This window comes from Schistocerca americana, chromosome 10 (genome assembly GCF_021461395.2).
Source record: "Schistocerca americana isolate TAMUIC-IGC-003095 chromosome 10, iqSchAmer2.1, whole genome shotgun sequence".
Lineage (NCBI taxonomy): Eukaryota > Metazoa > Arthropoda > Insecta > Orthoptera > Acrididae > Schistocerca > Schistocerca americana.
This window is the reverse complement of record NC_060128.1, coordinates 190,477,948-190,492,461: the sequence shown is the minus strand read 5'-3', so window position 1 is coordinate 190,492,461 and position 14,514 is coordinate 190,477,948. Positions and strand designations below refer to the sequence as shown.

Sequence of the window (14,514 nt, the reverse complement as noted above, 5' to 3'; positions counted from 1 at the left end):
GACGTTCACGATATTTTGATCGAGACTTGTCAGTGCTTACTCGGTCCGCCTTCCAGCTGCCGCTCACTTGCGCAGCGTTCCAACGTGTGTCGCTGAGCTACTCGCGGAGTCAAAGGTTTACAGTTACTATCATCGCTTTGCTGTGCTTTACATTACACTGAGCAAGAGGGCGAAAATTATTTGCTCCATAACAGTCCCCACCTCTGTGGCGCTCGTCGGTCAGCCTCCCACACGCTCCCTCCCACCCCGTCACCCAAGGTTCGTTAAAAAGTGAACAAGCAATAGGGTACGCCCAAATTTCTAAAAACGTCAAGTGATATGCAGTGACAAAAAGTCTGGGAACCACTGATGTAGAACGTAAAACTATGAATGAACAGCAATTTTTGAAAACATGTCTCTCTGGAGTACAGCGGTTTATTTATTATTTAAAAATGAACACAAACATTCACAACTGCAATAAACTTTTTTTATATAAGGTTACCGGTTTTTTTAGACTCACACCATGATGGTAGATGGTGTCTGCAGCTGGAGGTTAAGCGCGTTCACAGCCGCCGTGTACCATCACGGCGTGAGTCAGAAGGTGGTCGAAAACAGACCGAAATCGGAAACCTTAAACAAGGAAAAAAGGTTTACTGGGGCTGTGACTGTTCGTATTTATTTTTGTGAATGAACAGATCGAGGCGTAAATAGACGTATGGAGACAGAGCGTCACAACATAAAATTAAAGTAGGCTCGCTAGAATAATTATTAATTACCGACCAATGGGGAAAGGATTAATACGTAGACCAAGAAATAGAGAAGACAGCAGAGGCGCTGCACAAGAGGACGTAATAGGCAAATGTGTAACGCTTGAAGGAAGGCGAGAAACCTCTTCCTCGCGTGTTGTTCGATTTGATTGCGACGGTGGCTCACTTTGTGATCTGGTTACTCATTTCTTCCAGACGCTATTCACAGGCGTTACAATGGTTCTTTTTTTCAAAAAATATTTATCGATACAATATAATATACAATCTAATGATACAAACAAAACCCACCACCTTATCTAATTAGTGGCTCTATATGTGATACAACATGAAAAAACAAAGCACCATTGTTACAAAGAACTTTCAAGTACTGGCATAACTATGAACAAATTTAATCTAATTTATTAATCTACTCTAATTCTAATCTATTCCACAGCGTTACAGGTGTGCCAGTTCATATATAAACCTGCTGTTGTGGCCTGCTCACAGAGCTAATCCCAGTGAGCGTGCCCCTGGCACTGGGGTGGCCAAGTTGGTTTGAGTCGCTGCAGTCCCTACTTAGTTAGTGTTGGTTTGGAGAAAATATCCTTGCTTGACGGCGTTTCAGGTCTATGGACCAGTCTTCAGCAAGGAATTTCTTTGTGGCAGAGGGTGACGATTCGCGGCTGGAAAACGCCGACAGGCGGAGCTTTCCGCGGAATGACAGTGCAGGATCCAAAATGCAAATGGCACGGAAGGGCTGAAATCGACCCCGCGGAAGAGTCGATGCCTCATTGGCCGGTCGCAATGGGAACAGCTCGCAGCCCGTGGAGAACGCGACTGGGTCGGTCGTCGAAATATTCTACATGCAAATGGGCTCAGCAGCTCGGCTGAGCACCTGCAGGATCACCACTAACAGAGATCAGCCCTGGCTGCAGCACAATGCTGACTGCCCACTGTGCCCCTGATTCCCCACCTGCATCAGTACCTCACACGACTCCTCAAATCGCCTACCTCCCTACGTCTCCCTGGTCGATTCTATGAGAGTGTCCTGGTAAGTAATGTCCCCGAATTCGTATGTCAAACGCCTCAATATTTTCAAATATATTTACATTCTGTATCTTTATTCCTCATGTCGATGTATTTATTTCTCAGCACAATCAACTTGTTGACACGTTTTTCCCAACGAGAGTCCAGTTTGTTGATACCATCACTGTAGAATATTCGACCTTGTCCACGGAGCCAGATCCTCACCTGTGCTTCATCACTACTGAAGTGAAGAACTCGAAGGTGTTCAATAACCCTGTATCTTTATTCCTCATGTCGATATACACTACTGGCCATTAAAATTGCTACACCACGAAGATGACGTGCTACAGACGGAGCCAGATCCTCGCCTGTGCTTCATCACTAAAGAAGTGAAGTACTCGAAGGTGTTCAATAACCCTGTATCTTAATTCCTCATGTCGATATACACTACTAGTCATTAAAATTGCTACACCACGAAGATGATGTGCTACAGACGTGAAATTTAACCGACAGGAAGAAGATGTTGTGATATGCAAATGATTAGCTTTTCAGAGCATTCACACAAGGTTGGCGCCGGTGGCGACACCTACAACGTGCTGACATGAGGAAAGTTTCCAAACCGATTTCTCATACACAAACAGCAGTTGACCGGCGTTGCCTGGTGAAACGTTGTTGTGATGCCTCGTGTAAGGAGGAGAGATGGGTACCATCACGTTTCCGACTTTGATAAAGGTCGGATTGTAGCCTATCGCGATTGCGGTTTATCGTATCGCGTTGGTCGAGATCCAATGACTGTTAGCAGAATATGGAATCGGTGGGTTCAGGAGGGTAATACGGAACGCCGTGCTGGATCCCAACGGCCTCGAATCACTAGCAGTCGACATGACAAGTATCTTATCCGCATGGCTGTAACGAATCGTACAGCCACGTCTCGATCCCTGGATCAACAGATGTGGACGTTTGCAACACAACAACCATCTGCACGAACAGTTCGACGACGTTTGCAGCAGCTTGGACTATCAGCTCGGAGACCATGGCTGCGGTTACCCTTGACGCTGCATCACAGACAGGAGCGCCTGCCATGGTGTACTCGACAACGAACCTGGGTACACGAGTGGCAAACCGTGATGGTCGCATCCGTGTTTGGCGACACCGTGGTGAACGCACACTGGAAGCGTGTATTCGTCATCGCCATACTGGCGTATTACCCGGCGTGATGGTATGGGGTGCCATTGGTTACACGTCCCGGTCACCTCTTGCTCGCATTGACGGCGCTTTGAACAGTGGACGTTACATTTCAGATGTGTTACGACCCGTGGCTCTACCTTTCATGCGATCCCTTCGAAACCCTACATTTCAGCAGGATAATGCACGACCGCATGTTGCCGGTCCGGTACGGGCCTTTCTGGATACAGAAAATGTTCGACTGCTGCCCTGGCCAGCACATTCGCCAGGTCTCTCACCAATTGAAAACGTCTGGTCAATGGTGGCCGAGCAACTGGCTCGTCACAATACGCCAGCCACTATTCTCGATGAACTGTGGTATTGTGTTGAAGCTGCATGGGCAGCTGTACCTGTACAGACCATCCAAGCTGTGTTTGACGCAATGCCCAGGCGTATCAAGGGTGTTATTACGGCCAGAGGTGGTTGTTCTGGGTACTGATTTATCAGGATCTATGCACCCAAATTGCGTGAAAATGTAATCACGTGTCAGTTCTAGTATAAAATATTTGTCCAATGAATACCCGTTTATTATCTGCATTTCTTCTTGGTGTAGCAATTTTAATGGCCAGTAGTGTATTTATTTCTCAGCACTTGTTGACAAACACATTTTTCCCAATGAGAGCCCACTTTGTTGATACCGTCACTGTAGAATGTTCGACTTTGTTGACAGAGCCAGACCCTCGTCTCTGCTTCATCACTACACAAGTGAAGTCCGTGAAGGTGTTCAGTAACCCTTTGACTACCAACAGGATGTACATCTCACACGACAGCTTACCAGAGAACCAATTGGAATTTGTCGCTTCTTATTGCTATGTATCAGTGTCCCTCTGGCAAAGGGGATCCCGCTGACAGTTAGCAGGATTCTTATAGTTACAGACTACAACTATACGTTGTGCTCTCACCAAGTTTCACTGCTGACCCTCGTCACCGCATTCGCACACGTGGGGATGTATGTAAAAGGCTTGTGTCGTTGTGGTGGGATGCTTGGTCATCCCTCCAAGGAAACAAGCTCCGGGCAGTAAAACCGCTCCCAACTGCTTGGACAACCTCCTCCTGACCATCTCGGCGAGAGGAGGTCCTTCTGACCAGGTTGCGGATTGGGCATTGCCGGTTTAGCCACCGCTACCTGCTCTCCGGTGACCCAGCCCCGCAGTGCCCTTGTGGTCAGGCATTAACAGTGAGCCATGTTTTATTGTCGTGTCCCCGTTTTAGTCAATTTCGTGTTGTCCTGCCCCTGCCATCTACTTTACCAGATGTTTTAGCTGATGACGCTCGAGCAGCTGCTCGTATTCTGCGTTTTATAACTTTGACTGGCTTGTCCAAAGACATCTAACCTTTTTACTTATTTTATCTGCATCTTTGTCAGGTCCTTCTGGTGTCCCCCCAATCCCCTTGAGTTTTACTAGATTCCGTGTGCTCTAACAACAGTGACTGGGCGCTAATGACCTCAGTAGTTGAGCGCCCTTAAACCTCACAAAAAAAAACGCATTCGCACATCGAATTAGTTCGCACATGCATGTAGGCAGCCCAGTTACCAGACTCGCAAAGCAGGCGGTCCTTACGTGTTCTCAGACACATCACGAGCCGACCTTTGTGGCCGAGCGGTTCTAGGCACTTCAGTCCGGAACCGCGCGACTCCTACAGTCGCAGGTTCGAATCCTGTCTCGGGCATGGATGTGTGTGATGTCCTTAAGTTAGTCAGGTTTAAGTAGTTCTAAGTGACTGATGACCCCAGATGTTAAGTCCCATAACGCTGAGAGCCATTTAGACACATCACGTCAACGATAGGAAGTACAAATTGACGTTTGCCACATCAGAAACGCAGCCTATATTCAGAATTTGTAGTGTGAGTTATAAACTTAGACATATGCTCTGTCCACTGATGTGTGTCCGTTTTCAGTATGTGTTGTAGTTTCTGCATAGTTACCTTCTGAAACCCTGGATGTTCTTATGAATAATCTTGTATGTCCTGCCACCCATCGCCGTTCCCTTAGAAGACTGAAAGGTGGGGAATAATCTTTTCGTATTGTTACTTCTGACTAAGGCATTAATTAAAATAACCATACATTAATATCTTGTGAAATAAAATCGGGCGGGGCCAAGGTGGGACTACATGGAGGATGACCGATGACAGTGAACTCGAGGTGTCAGATTGTTCAAGATGTCGCAGTGCAACAGTGTGGTCGGCTGTGGACATAATGAATGAGAGGGCCCCCATGTATGGAGAATCTCGATTACAGCAAGTTCTTTCTGTTGTAACCACAACCAACTGCGGGAACGCCTTGGGCTGCGGATCGGAGCCGCCAGGCGTGGAAGCCGCCGCCGGTGGAGCAAGCACCACCGGGTAAACACAGGACGAGTCGGGCGACAGACCAACGACGACCGACCACGGCCGACAATGGCCGACACAACAATGAAGAGATAAACGACGGAGGTTTGAATAAACCACAACACCAACAGTAAATCCACTCGGAACCAGAGCCAGGCAAAAGTCAACAACGAGTAACGACAACTACGCAGTACCGCCGAGATAGAAACTCAATCCAGAGCGAGTATCAGACTGGCTGGACTAGGGCAGAGCGGGTTGTACGTGGCTTAGCGGTGGCGCCCTCGCTGCGCGGAATAGCTGCCGCGAACGCAGAGCCCTCTATGGGCTGCCCACGTCCATTTGTTCTGGCGCGTGTCCGACTTCCACGGCGTGAGGTACTAGATCCCTCCCCCCCGAAATTTGTGCATAGGGGCGGAAATGCTCCAGACGATGCCAAGGCGGGCGGAACGAGGGCACGGGTTGTGAGACGTCCGGAGGGACCACTGGGGGAGGGGAGGACAGACTGTCTGCGGCATCCATCAAGGTGTCACCAGAGGGCAGGGGGTCAGTGGGCGTCTCTACACCCCGGCGAGGCGGAAGGGGTGTCTGCAGAGCCGGCGAGGAGATGTAGGTGGAAGGGGAGGGCTCCACCTCGAGGGACGTGTCCGCACCAAGAAGCAGGGAAGGCGGTGGGGGAGGAGTCAAGGCGGGGGCCCGAGGGCGGAGTTGGTTATGGTGGCGATGCTCGAGCCCCCTGTGTGCCTGTACGGTCGTCACACGCCGCCCATGAGCAGCCGTCACCGTAGCGGGCGTCCATGCAGGTGTGCTGCCATTGGAGCAGGCCCACACGGCCATGCCTGGGGCATAGTGCTGGGAGGGGCGAGAGCGGGGCCCAGAAGGGGATGTGTCAGCAGGTGGAGGAGGGTCCGAGGTTGTCGCCCGTGAAGGAGTTCGGCAGGACTATGACCAGCCACCAGAGTAGTGCGATAGGTGCTTAGAAACAAGGTGAGGGCCGAGGTGGTGGCCGACGGCTCCACTGATTTCATCAGCTGCTGTTTGAAAGTGCGGGCCAGGCGTTCCGCCGCGCAATTGGATGAAGGACGGAAGGGGGGAGAGCGAATGTGGTTGATACCGTTAGTGGAGCAAAAGTTCTGGAACGAGGACGCCGTGAATTGGGGCCCGTTATCTGTGACCCACGTGTGAGGAAGGCCTTCAATGGCCAACACCTGGGCCAAGGCGGTGAGGGTGGCGTCAGTGGTGGTGGACGCCATGCAGACCACATAGGGTATTTGGAATATGTATCAATGATGAGGAGCCACATGGAGCCTAAGAAGGGGCCTGCAAAATCTAGATGGGTCCTGTGCAAGGGTTGGCTGGGTGTTGGCCAGGGTGCGAAAGATTGTGGAGGACTAGCCTGATGATGCGCACACACTGTGCAACCACGGACCAGGTGCTCAATGTCTCCATCGATCCCTGGCCAATAGACATGTCGTCGAGCCAACGCCTTCATGCGAGACATCCCCCAGTGTCCGCGGTGTAATAAGTGCAGGACTCGGTGGTGTAAGGCTGGAGGGATGGCCACCCGATGGGCGTCCGAGTCCATGGACAACAGGAGGACGTCCTCCATCACCGAAAGTCTGTGTGAGACGTGACGCCACGGGCTGAAGTCAGTTTTCAAACGTCGGGTAAGGTAGGGAGGCCAACCATGGGTCACATAGCGGAGGACTTGCCGCAGAATGGGGTCCCTGCGCGTGGAAGCGGCGATTTGCGTAGCTGTCAGAAGAAATCCGTCGAGAGTCTCCCGGCGGGCAGAGTCGATGTGAAAGCACAGGACTTCCTGCTGGTCGAACGCCAGATCGGGTCCTGCTGGTAGACGTGACAAGGCATCGGCATTAGAGCGTTGACCGGTGGGCTTATAGCGGATGGTGTAACTGTAATTACGCAAGAACAACGCCCAGCGCTGAAGACGCTGAGCCATCCGTTCTGGGAGGTGCGAATGGGGCCCGAAAAGCGACACTAAGGGCTTGTGATCCATGAGGAGGCTGAACTGCGCCCCAAACAGGTAAATGTGGAATTTCTGAACTGCAAAAATAATGGCAAGAGCATCCTTTTCGATCTGAGAGTAATTCCTTTGCGCAGGGGTTAACGTCTTGGATGCATATGCCACAGGTTGTTCCGACCCATCATCATTCCTGTGTACCAGGTCTGCCCCAATCCGGTATTCCAAGGCATCGGCCGCCACCACCAAGGGACGATCCGGAGAGAAAATCATAATGAAAGGGGCGGATTTCAGCATCGTCTTCAGGCGGGTGAAAGCCAGATCGCAGGCAGAAGTCCACGTGTAAGGTACTCCTTTGCGACGCAGGCAATTTAAGGGATGCGCGCTGTGGGCGGCTTGGGGTAAGAACTTTAAGTAATAGTTGACTTTCCCCAAAAATACCAGGAGTTCGGATAAGTTTTGTGGACGGGGCAGGGCATCGATGGCTGCGACATTGCGGTCCGAAGGGCGAATGCCATCTTTACTGAGCCAATGTCCTAAGTACTCCACTTCCGGTTGAAAAAAACTGCACTTCTCCAGCCGACAACGTAAAGCCGCAGCCTGCAGGGCGTGAAATAAGGTACTGAGGTTGCCCAGATGTTCATGGCGCGTGCGCCCCGTGACTAAGATATCATCGAGGTAATTGACACAAGCCGGTATTGGTTGCGTAAGTTGCTCGAGATACCGCTGGAAAATCGCAGGGGCAGAGGAAATGCCAAACGGAAGACGCTTGTATTTAGGAAGACCGAAAGGCGTGTTGATGACGACGATAGCCTGCGATTCCTCATCCAACGGCAATTGGTGATAGGCTTCTGCCAGATCAATCTTAGAATGGTACTCGCCACCTTCCAGTTTAGCGATAAGGGCTTCCTGTCGAGGAATGGGATAAGTTTCGACCAAAGACTGAGCGTTGACCGTAACCCCAAAATCCCCACAAAGACGAAGCGATCCATTGGGTTACTTGATGACCACTAAGTGTGTTGCTTACTAGACTTTCTCGTACACCGACATAGTTACGCTATGCACAGCCATGTTATACGCTAAAATTCAAAGCCCTGTAATGGCAGAGTGTTGCAACTTTGTCATCGAAGCAGGAAAGACGATCGTGTCTTGAAGACAGGATAGATCTTTGACATATAGACACTACTGTGAAAAGGTCCGCCAGAAGGTTGCCTTGAGAAATATTTCCCAGAAACTCGCAAACAGCAAATGGGGAGCAAAACCTACTATCCTGTGAACCACCACCAAAGCACCATGCTTCTCTAAAGCTGGATATGCCTGCCCAGTATGAACCAGATCAAACAAAGTGAAGGAGGTCGACATAGGCCTTAATGAAACGTGTCAACAACAGGATGTATGAAACCCACATCCCTACGAAAGCTTTATATATCTGCTTGTCTTGGGAGTTCCAGCTCCTGAAGAAAAAAAATGGCTCTGAGCACTATGGGACTCAACTGCTGAGGTCATTAGTCCCCTAGAACTTAGAACTAGTTAAACCTAACTAACCTAAGGACATCACACACATCCATGCCCGAAGCAGGATTCGAACCTGCGACCGTAGCGGTCTCGCGGTTCCAGACTGCAGCGCCTAGAACCGCACGGTCACTTCGGCCGGCAGCTCCTGAAGAACATCTCACGAAGTCACAGAGAGGCTCAGACAAATCATTGATCATTAACAACCGCTCTTTAGCACCACATGGGTGCCTGGACACCTGAGACCCCCATAAAGGAACGCAAGACTTCCAAGAGGACCACAGTAAGCACCCCCTTACACAACGGGTATAGCAAGCGTAAAATAACTAATTGGGAGACTTTCAGAGCGTCCGCGTGGATTTCAAGGCTTACACTCAACCACAAGACCTTCTGCACTTGGACCAAATCATCAATAGTTAGATGGAAAATCCCGTGGAACAAATGCATAATGGAATTTGGTAACTTGGCAAATATACTCAGACCTTGGATCTTAGGCCCTTGACCACTCAAACTCTGCTCATTATTCCCGGTAGAGTTCAGTCTTTCCTCATCATCATCATCATCATCATCATCATCATCATCATCATCATCATCATCATCACGAATCTTTAAGGGTAATGATACGGGAAAGGATTAATTCGCCCCAACGCTTCACTTTAGATTTTGCATTTATTATCACACCCTTCAGTGCAAAGCACAGAACAAGCAAGTGTAACAATGAGAGAATATTTCCACTCGTAATTTGCTATATAACTTAAGAATTACGTAATAAACAATAGGAATCTAAAATTATTCCTTTTTAACAACAATAACATATTTATGAGACCATAAACGATAAAGATCAACGGTTAAGTCCCATAAACTTGAGCAAGGATAACCTTTACAGTTTCTGAGTGAAGTCAGTAGGTGACATAGTGGACAATCACACGTACATTAAATGTTGCGCCATTAAGGACGATCACTCGTTAAGGACGATCCCTCATTAATAATTATAACCACAAACTAAAGAACATTCATTTAAAGCAATTAACATAAATAGTCATGTCTCAGTAAATGTATCAAAACCAAGTCTTTCAGTTCTATAACAATGTTTGATCGTGGAATACGCTGGATTACCGACACAGAAGGCTAAATTTTACCAAACAGCAATTTCTCCAAACCTAGAACTATCTTAATAATACTTAGGTTATCCAGAACTACTCTAATTCGCCTTCCTTAGGCATAACGGTGGAGTAGATAATTAACCTCTTACTTCATTCTCCTGGAACATTCAGCGGCAATAGACACTCGGGCAACTCTTACCCAGCGTGTCTCGGGAAAGAGGATGGCTCCACCAGGAGGAGGAAACATTCACCCAAACTGGAAAGGGAACTCGTCTAACACGAGCCACTAGCTTGGACGAAGACCAGTTGGCGATCTTTAATCATTAACTAAAGCTTGCTGGCCAGCGAACGACAATTACAGAGGCAAAGGTAGCTTTATTTGTGCTCACAAGAATTGATAACTTCTGCAAATCTGGCAGAACTACCACCTTAGTATCAATACGGGACTTCGTGGCTTAGGAGAGCAAGTCAACAACGGTCTCTACCAGGTAGCCCCAACATTTCAGACAGACCGAGCAACAGACATTAGTCGTGGCTAGGCGGATTGCCAAATAGAAACTCTAGCACTACCGTAAATAAGATTAAATAGAGCACTTAAACTCCTTAATACAAGAATATATAGCCCATAGCAACGACTAAAGTTAAATATGCCTACGTACTGAAACACAACAGATATTGGCGAACATTAACATAATCTCGTATTTCAGACATCCATAAAATTGGCTAGAGTTAACTCTCTCTCTCCGCCAGACAGTACAAGGTTATTTAACATTTTAGAACGTGCTTATCCAGACAGTGACCTACGCCGTCCATGGGAAAACAACGGCTTGCAGAAGGTCCACAGCCAATTTTTTGTTTCTTTACGACGTGTGTCTTAAGTCAGCATGGCGTTCAAACGCACGATCATGGAAGGGGCAATAACACATACCGCAAGGCAATTTCCGATCACAAACTCAAAGCAGAGAAACGTTGCTACACAGTTATTAATAGCTCCCACAACACCGGGAGATTGGCCTTGCCAGACGATGACCGTTGCACTAACTAGATTTATTTCCCCTTGTGTCCTCATGCCCTGGGTTTTTGGACCCATCCAGACTCAGCATAGAGGAACCGAGCGTCCCACTTCAGAACGGTCGTCCAGGGCCAAACACTAGACTCAACTGCCTCATGCGCCCTTGGCACGGCACACAGCGCCTCCTCCCAGCGCTCATGCCTGGGGACGCGCCAAAGATAACAAGCCAATCGCTGATGATTGACCAGCGATCTGGCTCACAGCAGTGTTCTCAGAGCTAACAGAGATAGCGATTGATCCATCAAGCCAGACTGCCAACACGGGTTGATTGCTAGTCGCTCACTCCACACAGCCACTTAAGGGGTGTTGACCATGTGCAGGAGTACTGTTAGAAACCTTGCATTTCTAGTTGCTCCCAGTCCTAAGAAAAAGTAGCAGAGATCGTGTCTCGTAGTTCCAGCAGCTGGCACCATTAGCAATTCATCCAATGGGTTCAAGAATGAGATTTTCACTCTGCAGCGGAGTGTGCGCTGATATGAAACTTCTTGGCAGATTAAAACTGTGTGCTGGACCGAGAATCGAACTCACGACCTTTGCCTTTCTTGGGCAAGTGCTCTACCAACTGAGCTGGAAACATCCCCTAGGCTGTCGCTAAGCCATGTCTCCGCAATATCCAGGAGTGCTAGTTTTGCAAGGTTCGCAGGAGAGCTTCTGTAAAGTTTGGAAGGTAGGAGACGTGGTACTGGCAGAAGTAAAGCTGTGAGGACGGGGCGTGAGTCGTGCATGGGTATCTCAGTTCGTAGAGCACTTGCCCGTGAAAGGCAAAGGTACAGAATTCGAGCTTCGGTCCAGCACACAGTTTTAATCTGCCAGGAAGTTTCATCCAATGGATTGCACGCCCTCGCACGACTGGCTCTCCGGCTGCCTGGCTCCATACAGCTGTCGTCTATGCTCGAGGAACGCACTGACCAAACTACAGGGCTCTGGCTGCCCACAGTCCCGAGTAATGTCGGAGGTCGGCCGCGCCTCGCAGCTTCCACAGCTAGCGCCTCGACCCGGCGAATCGCGCCACGCCGCGCTCCCCCGCATGGCTTGACCCCCGGCCGCGCTGGCCCCCCGCGCCGCCCAGCCGCAGCCAGCCCCGGTGTTGAGAGGGGCCGCCCCCGCGCCGCTGCCCGCAGGGATCCCGCTGGCGGTGCACGGGGCTCGGCCGCCGTCGCGGGCCTCCAGCCAGCGCAGCGCGGGCACCGCCGGCTCCTCGACGGGCGGCTGCGGCTTCGCGCCGCCGCGGCGAGCCTCCAGCGACGGGCTGGTCAGCCTGGCGGGCACGGCGCGCGCGTGCGCGTCGCGCGGCGTCGCGGTGCCGGCGTCGCGGGCAGGTGCGGCTCGAGCCGCGGCCATCTTGCTTATCTCGTGCCACCTGACGGCCACCGCGGCCAAGGCGGCCGCCGCCGCCGCCGCCTCCACCCGCCGCCGCAGCTCCAGCGAGGGCGGCGGGGGCGGTGGTGGTGGCGCCCGGCCGGACGTGGAGGCGGAGGAGGAGGACTCGGAGGCGGAGGCGCCGCCGCCGCTGGCGGGCCCGGCGCCCACCCCCACGCCCGTCACCAGCGGCGCGCCCGCCGCCCTGCCGGACCCCGGCCTCGACCTGCTGGACGCCGACTCGGAGGACGAGCCGCCTCTGCAGCAGCGGGAGCCCGGTGAGCAGCCGGGGGCGGCTGGCGGCGGCGGCGGCGGCGGCGGCGGCGGCGGCGGTCCGGCCCCGGGCCCGAGCCCGGGCGCCGGGAGCGGCCCCGCCCCCGCGGCCGTGCGCGGGGGTGGCGGAACCGGCTACTGCCCCCCGCCGCCCTCCGCCTGCTCCACCGCCTGCGGCACGCCGACTCTGCTGAACAAGAGCGGACGGCTGACCGCAGGTGACTCCACCCCCCATCCTTCCTTCCTTCTCCCTGTCCCTCTGTTCTATCCTGCGACACGTTGGACCTTAACTGATCTCCACATGTGGTACCCTGATGTCCTGCAACTCTCACCTCCCTACCTCTTCCATGCCTTTCTACCCAGCAACACATCTAGACATGAGCTGATACCCTACCTGCATCACTACCTGAGAAGACACCTCCAATCCCCTGTCTCCCTACCTCTCTCTCATCCATCCAGCAAACACAAATAGACATGCTCAGTGATGCTGGCACTCTCTCTATATACCATTATGTTTCAACTATCTCCTTCGATATTTCTCACTGCTCCACACAGCAATATACCGGGTGATCAAGAAGTCAGTATAAATTTGAAAACTGAATAAATCACAGAATAATGTAGATAGAGAGGTAAAAATTGACACACATGCTTGGAATGACATGGGGTTTTATTAGAACCAAAAAAATACAAAAGTTCACAAAATGTCCAAGTGATGCCACTTCGTCTGATCAGAATAGCAGTAATTAGCATAACAAAGTAAGACAAAGCAAAGAAGATGTTCTTTAAAGGAAATGCTCAATATGTCCACCATCATTCCTCAACAATAGCTGTAGTCGAGTAATAATGTTGTGAACAGCACTGTAAAGCATGTCCGGAGTTATGGTGAGGCATTGGCGTCGGATGTTCTCTTTCAGCATCCCTAGAGATGTCGGTCGATCACGATACACTTGCGACTTCAGGTAACCTCAAAGCCAATAATCGCACGGACTGAGGTCTGGGGACCTAGGAGGCCAAGCATGACGAAAGTCGCGGCTGAGTACACGATCATCACCAAACGACGCGCGCAAGAGATCTTTCACACATCTAGCAATATGGGGTGAAGCGCCATCCTGCATAAACATCGTACGTTCCAGCAGGTGTTTATCAGCCAGGCTGGGGATGATGCGATTCTGTAACGCTGTACCTCTCACCCGTCACGGTAGCAGTTACAAAACCAGAGTCACGCATTTCCTCGAAGAAAAAGGCCCAATAATGGTACATGTGGTAAATCCAACCCATACCGTGACTTTCTCGTTGTGCAATGGAGTTTCCACGACAGTTCTAGGATTTTCGGTAGCCCAAATTCTGCAGTTGTGGGCGTTGACAGACCCTCGGAGAGTGAAATGAACTTCGTCGGTCCACAACACGTTACTCAACCAATCGTCATCTTCAGCCATCTTTTGAAACGCCCACACCGCAAATGCCCTCCGCTTCACTAAATCGCCACGTAACAGTTCATGATGCCGATGGATTTCGTACGGATAGCATCGGAGGGTATGCCTAAGTGCCAACCAAACACTAGTGTATGGAATGCCGGTGCGAGGTGCGACTGCATGAGCGCTGACTTCCCCGTGCATAGACGAACCCGCTACAGTCTCCATTTCTTCCTGAACTGTCTGAGCAGCATTACGCCTTGTGCTCGGTCGGCCACTACGGGGTCTATCGTCTAAACAACCCGTGGCTTTGAACTTCGAAATCATTCTCGCCACAGCTGCATTTGTCAACGGGCCTTTACCCGTTTGAATCCCCTTCCTACGGTGACAGGATCGTAACGCTGAACTAGCACATTCCCCATTCTGATAATACAGCTTCACTAAAAGCGCATTTCAGGTAATGTCAACATGCTGCGACTGCTGTCGCATCTCATTCTCTCC

General features: G+C 50.9%; 1 protein-coding gene across 1 annotated transcript in view; it reads left to right on the top strand.

Annotated features, from left to right (window-relative positions):
* The window catches only part of LOC124552377 (AF4/FMR2 family member lilli), a 717,562-nt gene that overhangs the window by 616,666 nt on the left and 86,382 nt on the right, over positions 1-14,514 (top strand). The window contains exons 5-6 of the mRNA XM_047126641.1: positions 12,091-12,362; positions 12,447-12,606. Coding sequence (XP_046982597.1) covers positions 12,091-12,362; positions 12,447-12,606 — 432 coding nt within the window. The remainder of the gene's footprint in view (positions 1-12,090; positions 12,363-12,446; positions 12,607-14,514) is intronic.